The 9,602-nt window shown below is 46.2% G+C and overlaps 1 protein-coding gene across 1 annotated transcript in view; it reads left to right on the top strand.

Annotated features, from left to right (window-relative positions):
- Positions 1 to 264: 264 nt before the first annotated feature.
- LOC128760805 (A disintegrin and metalloproteinase with thrombospondin motifs 9-like) overlaps positions 265 to 9,602 on the top strand; it is a 45,408-nt gene continuing 36,070 nt past the window's right edge. Inside the window, exons 1-5 of the mRNA XM_053868478.1 lie at positions 265 to 504; positions 593 to 993; positions 5,211 to 5,373; positions 7,254 to 7,582; positions 9,502 to 9,585. Of these exons, the coding sequence (XP_053724453.1) occupies positions 441 to 504; positions 593 to 993; positions 5,211 to 5,373; positions 7,254 to 7,582; positions 9,502 to 9,585 (1,041 nt within the window). The 5' untranslated portion in view covers positions 265 to 440. The remainder of the gene's footprint in view (positions 505 to 592; positions 994 to 5,210; positions 5,374 to 7,253; positions 7,583 to 9,501; positions 9,586 to 9,602) is intronic.

The following is a 9,602-nucleotide window of genomic DNA, read 5'->3' as shown; positions in this document are numbered from 1 at the left end:
TTTTAAAGAGACTTTGTCTGCAGATATGGGGAATTGCAGAACTTTCTACTGGAGAAGTGATAGTGAATATGTGGTGATTTTCTGGATTTATCACCGAGGGACATGCCGGGATTCCTCGAGTCTCGGCTCCCCGGGAGTGGGCAGCGGGGAGCGGGAGTGGCCAGAGTACCTTGGCCGGCTGAGCCCGCCCCTCGCGCGGGGAGCGCGCGGGTGCACTCTCTCGCAGCAGAGCGCGTCGCAGAGTCGGAGCAGCCCACTCCTCCTCTCCGCAGTAATGCACGTTCGCCCGGGACTTTGCGAAGCGCTCACGTCCCAGCAGAGTTCCCGACAGCTCCCGCGGAGCCGAGGCTAGAGGGGTGTTGGATGAGGCAGGCGGACTGCGGGCGGAGGAATCCAGAGATCGACCCGGGGCTCAGGCTCGGCTCCGAACGTGGACAACCATGCATGTGCTCCTCTGGGGTCTGGGCTTCCTGACCGTGGCGGCATCTGCGGGGAGCAGCTCAGGTAAAGCCGCCTCTCTCTGGAGAATGAATGACTTGCAGCCGCTCCGGTCTCGTCCTCCCGCACTAACCTGCTTGTTGTCACCTGGCAGCCACGGAGGAGGTCGGCGCCTATGAGGTGGTGACACCGGTGCGAGTGAATGAAGCCGGTGACCAGGTTCCCACCAGCGTCCACTTCAAGAGGAAGCGACGGAGTTTGGACAATATCACGGAGCACTGGGCCTCGCCGCATATTCACTACAGAATATCCGCCTTCGGGCAGAACTATCACCTCAACCTGACGCTGGACTCGGGATTTATCGCCCCCGTCTACACTGTGACAGTACTTGGAGTACCCGGAGGAGAAAACATAACGGGCTTGTCGGCCGAGCGAGAGCCGCAGGAGGAGGAGGAGGAGGAGGAGGAGGACACGGAGCTGAGGCACTGCTTCTACAGGGGACATGTCAATGCAGGAGAGGAGCACGCGGCGGTCATCAGCCTGTGCTCCGGACTGGTGAGTCTGTCCCCAAGTTTGGGTCGGAGCGGTTACTCCTCCCCACACCAGAGGTCTCCACTTCACCCCACACGGACGCTGGCAGGCATCTGCTGCTCAGTGGAGAGTGGTGTTCTCAGAAGGAGCCTCGTCAGGGTTTGAAAACAGCATAACAGTAGTGCTGATAATAAACAGGTTGCCATTATTGACATACTCTCCAGGAGGATGTAAGTTATGCGCTTGATCCTTCCAGGCTTCACAGTGAAGTTCATATTAAAGATATGAGTGAACTTGACCGATATATATATATATATATATATATATATATATATATATATATATATATATATATATATATATATATATATATATATATATATATCTCTACTAGTTTGTGTGCTACAGCCCGGGGATAAATCAAGCTAACACTATAGATGTGTTGTGTTAGCGGAGACATAATGGTGTTCATATACATGTCATTAGATACTATTATATACTCTGACAGGCTGGGATTAAATGGACATTTGGATGAAACATAGTCAGGGAAGGGTTCTCCCCAGTGCTTGGAACACCCCCACATGACACTGAGATTTCCACCCTCCTGAAAACTCCTCTTTTTTGTCAGCATGTATTGAAATGTCAGCGCTTCCTCACCGTCAGCTGAGCAGGACTCAGACCATTATAAGGACCGTGAGGGATGTAAAATGCACTCTGCTATCCCCAATGTCAAAGACAGACACATTGATGCCCGCACACCCCGATCACAGACACCCCCCTAGGCTGGGAAAGTATCCTGGGGAACCCTGGTAGTTGGTCCTCCTCATTAAAGTTTCAGTTCCTACGTCACCCCATACGTCATATATTGTCAATCCAATGCCTCAGCTCACCTGACTATTCCAGCACCGAGTTCAGGAACCAGTTTGTGTGTGAGTTTCAGCTGTATGACAAAAGCCTCGGTGTATTGTCAATTGTCTGTGCATCTAAAAACCCTTACAAAGTCAAATAATTCTGAAATGTCGGCTACCTTGTGCGTCGACATTAAATATGAGTCAGTGGGGTCCTGCTGAAGACACAGGGACGCCCCTCCAAGACACCTCTGTAGCTAAAAGCCTGATGTATCAGGGCTCAGTAAGTATTGCTGCATCCTTTTATCTTGTCATGAGCACTATTATATTATTATAATTATAACACACTATTGTGTAGTTTCTTCTCAGACAGGATGCTGTTCCTTTGAGGTTATTGTTTTAATGCTATTTAGCTCTTTGCTAATAGTGTTCTCTCTATTTATACTTTATATTCTCACAACATTTTCTTAGTTTTGAGCAATAATACGATGAAGCCTCACTCAGTCGCTTGGCAAAATAACTGAATGAACTGAAGAGTCCTTTGAAGAGGGAGAGTGGTATTAAATGTGTTGAGTGAAAGTGGATGGATTGGTGGAGGTCGGCACTCTCTGAGTGCGTCTGACTTTGTTTGTACTCAAACAAATGAGTGTCAACAGTGCTTTGATGGGTGGAGACGATTCATACATTTCGTGAATCACTCTGGTGTTGACGAACGGTCACTAAGACTGGATAAGATCATGTTTTGACTTCAGGAAAAGGGTGAACTTTTGGTAGTAAATAGGGTCCAACTACCCCCCTGAAAGCATGCTTTTATTGAAGTCTTTTACCATTGTCAAGCAAAAGAGCGGTACACTGGACTAACAGTGATAAAACACTCTAGTAACCCGTCACAGGGGACCCATGAAGGGGGCTCAGAACCGTCGGTGGATTTTTCCACGCAACAGATCTCCAAAAAACAAAAGACTTTGGTGATTTGCAGTCCGCGCAGCCCACAGCTAGGTTTAATGAAAAAAAAACGCTCCAGTCTCTGGGCCCTCCTACTAATCGTGTCGTATTTACGCACATGGATACGAGCGCTGCTGACGTCAGCGTGAAGGGTCCCAGGCTTGCAGTAGGGGAGGGGAGATTGTAAGGGGGCAAAAGTGCACTCAGAGTTTATACACAGAGAGAAGCGGAGGGGCGATGGGACTGCGGCTCAGTCTTTGTGTCCCAAATGGCAAATGAAAGAAAGAGCTTCTGCGACGTGACTTTTGAGGGTAGGCAACTGGTATTTATCCGAGCACTCCGAGCCAGAGGCAGTCGTGCTGGTGGGCCCCAACAGTCTGTACTGTGAATCCTAAAATACTTCTCCCGAAGGAAATCATGTCTGCAGTTGTGCATATCAATTGGTTGCCATCGTCCAACTGTTCTTGTCTTAGCGTATAAAAGAGTTCTCAGAAACACTTTGGGATTACTGTTGAATTTCCCCGCTGTGGGACGAATGAAGGCCTTCTGATCGAATCTAATTTAATAGAACTCTACTGGCAATTCTTAAATTAAAAAGCATCCATGAAGTGTCACCAACACACTTCTGGACAATGGATAAATATGGAGTAAGAAATGCTCATATGTCGTCTACCAACGTGGTTCTGTGTGAAAGTAATTCCAAGTAAATCACAGCTAGCATGGGAGTGCGAGGAGTGAGTACCGGAAACAAACCTTTGTGGCGTAGATCCTGTTGGCTTACTCACTAGAAAGCTCGTAAACAAGCGCTTCAGAATTCCATGACAGCTTTATGATCTGCTCGTGAGTCTGTTCTGGCCAAAAGATGAAGAGCATCATAAGAAATGGCTGATCCATTTGCATGGCAACCATTCGCAGGATTATAGTTCCCTCAAAGTTTGCCGCATCTCGGTTCTGAACCCGACTTCAAATGCCCACGGTTCTCAAATGAGAACGAACTGAAAGTGATGATACCAGCATATCAGATTAATGGGAAGAAGCCAAAAAACAGCAGCGAAGAGACATCAATACTCGCCAGTAAAAGACTTAGTGAGTCCCACTATTCAGCCAAATGCTTTACACGTTTTGTACTGCTCACTCTTCTTTCCGTTGTCGTCCGTCTCTGATCCGTTCGAACACTAGTAAATCCTCCCACAATAGTCCTAGTCTCCGCTTCCACAACGAAGTGAATGGAATAAAATTAAGTCCTTTGTTTATATAAACCTCAGAAACTCTTGACAATTACCTCATTATTTGCTGATACGGCCGCTACTTCCACCACTAACAGTTTGGTACTTCCACTGACGTCACAAGATGGTGGCAGCATTTGAGCCACTTGTGAGAACCTTGTCAGATTCACTGTGTATTTTATTGAAGTATATGGAGAAAAATATTGAATATTTTGTATACAGGGAAATAAAACCCAGCATTTCTTCATTATGTTTGTGTAATGCTTAATGTTGGTGACACTTTAAAGTTACATGGACACTGTGCTGGCTGAAGTGTTGACCGGTCAGCATGGGTCCAACCTTTAGACGTGTCTCAGTGGCGCATTTGACGTGTTGTTTACCTAGAAAAATGTGATCAGTCAGTGCTACCTTGTGGCTCATAGTTTTAGTATGTACCTAGGTACACAACATATAGCAGCCATTTTGTCTTCAGTGTTTGTCCAGTCATCATTATACTTTCATGTAAGACCATGCTGAAAGCAATGCTTCTTCTTGGTGACAGGATTTTGCTCGCCATTTTTACAGTTTCCCCCAATGAATCCGGACAACTTGATGATTTCCTGGCGCTTTATTAAGCATGGTTCTCATTGACACATGATGTTGCTATTCATTTAGTCAATCTGTGTTGGCTAATCATTGGAGCACACAATCAAAATCAAATCCTGGTTTGAGTTACGACAGGTGCCTGCTGGGATACCAGTTCAGCCCAGGATTGTCATGGTGGAAGTTGCGGGTCGTGATCACGTGACAAACAGGGTGGACTGAATCATTGTTGGTGTTGAATGGTTGGTTTGTCACATGGCCCTTGCTACCAATTATAGTCAGGCAACACTGCATTATTCATGTGTTCCTTGAACGATAAGTCAGTACAAATGACAAATGACTGGGAACTGTCAATAAGCTGATGGAATTATTTCAACTTGTGTTAACCCTGACAAGTAACTTTCCCAGTGGTGGTGTGTCTGGCAGTATCAGGCCGGAGTAAATGCTTGCCAGAAGCTGCACCTGATAGTTATCATGGTTCTGTATGCATGCAAATTCTTGTGTGAAATTAGCATTCGAGCGATGCCCAGGACGACGTGGTGTTTTAAAGACTGTGAAAACTGATAAGAAAAGGCTTGATAGTATTCCCAAACCAGTGAAACTATTCGCACTAACTGCTCTTTCTTTTTTCTTCAACCAGCTTGGGACTTTCAGGTCACCTGAAGGGGAGTATTTCGTGGAGCCCCTTCACAGCTATAAAGGGGAGGATTATGAAGAGGAACACACAAAACCTCATATCGTGTACAGGAAAAGTGCGCCCAGGGCACCGTCGTCCGGCGACCACGCGGCCTGCGACACTTCAGGTGATTTTTACGTTCGATGTGAGCGGCGGTCGTTCCTCGCCCTGTAAACACAGGAACTGTACATGCCCCCCGTGTTTACTCAGACCTCAGCAGCGAGCGGGTCACAGGAGTAGTTGCTCCAGTAAACTTTCACCCAGATGCCCTTTTCTGGAAACACTCGTCTGTTCATCCCTCTCTTGCTGAAAACATCTTTATTTCATGCTGCTGTGTCCTCCAGGAGTTGATAACAGGAATGTTACGTCACCCTCAAATCAGCAACAGAAGGTTGAGCTTCATTGCATCTCAGAACAAATTGAGTTTTAGAAACTACAGCCTCTTCTTCACCTCCTTCATCTCTGTCCATTACTCACACCTCCCCTTTTTCTCCATCTTACAATGCCACCTTTCCAGCTAATCCTCCTCTTTACTCTGGGTTCTCTGTTGAAGGGTTAACTTGAAGGTGAATGGGCATTTGTCATGCAGATTTCTCCTGGCGTATGTCTCAAATCCTGCAGAAGAAACCTTCTAACAGGGGCCTATTTGCTGTTCCAACCCACTGTATAGGTTAACAAACCAGTGGGATGCATCTGGGATGAAGTTGTCCCACTGGAATGCAATGGTTGCCCCCCATTTGGGATGGAAAGGTGGTTCCAGGAATTCAAGAGAGGACTCTCTATTGGTCCACCAAGTATCTCATGTGTAGCTTTTGGGTAGACAGTGGCTTACTCTACATTCCGACCAGTAACCTGCATTCCCAAACTATACATAGGACGATCAAAGGCTGTAGGTTGTCTGAGCACTCATGCAGAGGTGGTATGATAGCTTAGTCTGCAACTCGACATACAACTAGTGCAGGCGATCCTTCTCCAAGTTGAGTATTCTGCTCCTATTTATCAGTGTTATGTTTGTCTCTGTTGTTGTCGGTATTATCCTCAAGATCACTTGGAAGTTTTTGGCAAGATCAACACAAGTATTGTCCGATAGCAAGGCGGCCAGTGAGTGCTCAGAAGTGTTTTCAAAAATTTGATGTACCACGGAACAGTACCGTGATTGTACCCGCAAATTAGCTTGAATCGTTTCATCATCCTTGAGTCTGTTTTTTTTTTTATTGGCTATTGTTTTCATTTTAAAAATAGATGTCCGCAAGACCTCCCACTGTTATTTTCAGGTGTGACTCAGAGTTCAGCATCTATACGGTAGCGGCGACCCGTTCCAACTCTCACAGAGGAAGAGTCACTTTGACGTCCCCCCTCTCGCATGATCCCATCTCAGTTTACTGGCTGCACTTCCTGTTGACTCTCCGGCTTCCTCTGGCGCTTTGATAAGAAGAGTGGCTCGACCCACTGCCCCTCAAACGGTTGTGAAAAACGCTCCTCTATAAAGGAAGTGATGCCAATTGAAACTGCCAATAATCAGACCTGGAAAGGAAGTGAAGAGGATTTCTTTTATTTTTTCTTTTTGCTAATTCTCATTTGTAGTCCTGAATCGACACTAAAAGCATTTGGCAAATGCTTTGTGTTCCTGTCATGTTTATGGCCGGTTTTCGGGCTGTTTTCTCTCCGTGTTTGCACAAAATTCGCTCTCCTCTTTTAATGGCAGCAGGCCAGGTTTACCTAGTGTGAACTCTATGCCCTCGTAGTTCCCCTCTTATGAGAAGGAGGGAGAAGAAAAACGCACTCCGCAGGCAGTTTCATTTGTAAGCCCACTCTGTGAGCAGCAGTAAACACAAGAGATGAAGGCTGTAGCATATTTGAACAAAACCCCGAGTAGATTACTTCTTAATCCGCAGCTATAACAAGAGTTGTAACTGCACTTTCAGGACTGTGTTCTTGTCCCGCATCGTCTTTCTTATCCTTCCTGTGTCTGTGTATATCCACGCATTCTTCTGTTTCTTCCTCCAGGACACAAACACATACAAAAGAGGCACAAGTTGAAAAGAAGGCCGCCAGCAGGGGCGGCCAGCGTGTCCAGCGTGGCCCCCGCCAGCATAGCCAGCGATGTGGAGTCGCTGAGTGCTCGTCTGATCACTGAGGCATCGGTCAGATCTGAGAGCGGCGGGGCCGGCACTAGACCCTCAAATGATAGCAGGAGTGACTCAGGACCTCACAGGAGATCAAAGCGCTTCCTCTCCTACCCGCGCTTTGTTGAAGTCATGCTGGTGGCCGACAGCAAAATGGTGGAACATCACGGCAGCAATCTGCAGCACTACATCCTCACGCTCATGTCCATAGTAAGTTCTGCTGACTCACCGCTCCTCACATTGTGGGGTGTTTTTTGAGAAAAAAAGAGCTGCTTATGATGATTCACATGTAGCTGTGACATGCAAACGCGGAATAATTGCTGGCTTTACTGTTGCCTTTTCTGGTACTTTTTACTTTTGCTTCCCTCATACTTCATAATGTCACGCTGCTTTACTTAAAGAAGATTTTTAATGGCATACACATTAGGGCTATGTATTAGCAGGCAATACAATTGGCATCCAAGTGGAGAAGTGATGATATGATAAATCGGTATGTTGTGATATTGCAAATTCAGCGGTATGAAAATGATAATAGTAAAAATAGCTGTTAACATGTACTATTCATTTAATATTGAAAACTTACAATCTAATATATAAAATATATGAAACAAAATATAAAAATATGTTAAAATGTTTTGGCTTAAGAACCTTCAGGTACATTCTCAGTTTCAGATTATGCCTACGTAGCAGTAACCTTCTTATTCAGACTTCAATGGTTGTGCGATCTCATTGTCTATTGCAAGGAAGGGGAGGTTGATTTTCTAAGTGTTTGGCGTGAGCCATGGGATGCCGCTCCGTTCCTTCTGTATACATCATTGTCACAGAGCCACTGCTGCATAACTGCTATGTATACCAAGTGACATCAACACTGAAGAAGTGGCATGTCCAAACCCCCCTATTTGGAACGACACATGGGTGGGGAAACTTTTGACTCCATCCAAACATCGACTGTGCGTGTCAACACGTGATGCTCAGAGCTGAGGTCCGTGTCAAAACGAAAAGGTCAATTTGCAAACACTATCAATTTGAAGCCTTGGCGGTGAGAATGATTTGGTTCCCACTGTGTTATCGGGGTGACTACTCTGCTTTTTCAGGCGCTGTGTAGCATTGTTGATTCTCAGTTGGATGATGGCCAGTTATTCATGCTAAACGTGTCTTCATGTTAGTAGTATTTTAGGCATCTGCGAGGAACCATTAATGCTTCTGAACCGACCCAGGATATCGTGGCTTAGACGCAGCTTCGTTCATCGAATGGCAACACACTTTTTCGTATCTGTGATGAGGCCAATGAGGATTGCGGCAGTAGCATCTGCTTCGAATGTTTATTGTATGAACCTGCTGTGAAAAGCGGAGGGGGAGAAAGGCCAGAGGAGGGCAGGGGTAAACAAGGTTTTCAAACAGCGAAGGGACGAGAGGGCAGCTCCAGGCACAGCTTGTCTGGCAGCTGTGATGAATGTTAAAAAATAAGCTCAGGTATGTCACATAGACCCCATATTCTACTGGTCCACTTCAAAAAGCAGCCTTTGGCAGGGGATGGGGCCTTCAGGCCTCAGGGAGAGACAGGGATGACCTATATTCTGGACTTGGCAGCGATCGCCTTGTCCACAGGGGCTCCGACCAGCTTCAACCCCTGATATTTAGTGGAAACTGCAGGATGGCTTTGCTCTGGTGGTTTCACGACGGTGCGTGTGTGTGTGTGTCAGGAGTCGATAGAGGGCGCAGAGAGTCCACAGCACAAGCAAACAAACACCAGCCAAATAATCACACAACTGTTATGACTGAATGTTTCAACCAGAGTTCAGGCGCCAACAAACATTCTCCTGATGTTTTACGAGGGAAAAGCATCGGTTCAGTGTTTGGTGTCACACACATAAATGAGACGGTATAGAGAAGAGACGAGTAAACAGAGAAGAACACATGGGAGGCAGAGGTTATGCCCTTGGTCTCTCCTGGATGTCTGAGCTTCTTTCTGAGAGAGAGTGCAGAAAACTCACTCCAAAGCTGGTGACCAAAGGTGAGAGGGAAAATCCACCAGTCAGTGGAGAGCATTGTCTTCATTGTCTTCACCATGACAGTTAATCACAGCAAAGTCAAAACCTGAATTTGCTCATGTTGTTTTTATTGCTCAGGTTTCTTCCATCTACAAGGATCCTAGCATCGGCAACCTCATCAACATCGTCATCGTGAAGTTGGTGATAATTAACAATGAGCTGGTGCGGTGGCAACTTTT

The sequence above is a fragment of the Synchiropus splendidus genome, chromosome 6, assembly GCF_027744825.2.
Source record: "Synchiropus splendidus isolate RoL2022-P1 chromosome 6, RoL_Sspl_1.0, whole genome shotgun sequence".
NCBI lineage: Eukaryota > Metazoa > Chordata > Actinopteri > Syngnathiformes > Callionymidae > Synchiropus > Synchiropus splendidus.
Note: the sequence above shows the minus strand (reverse complement) of the source record. Positions and strands in the feature narration are given on the sequence as shown.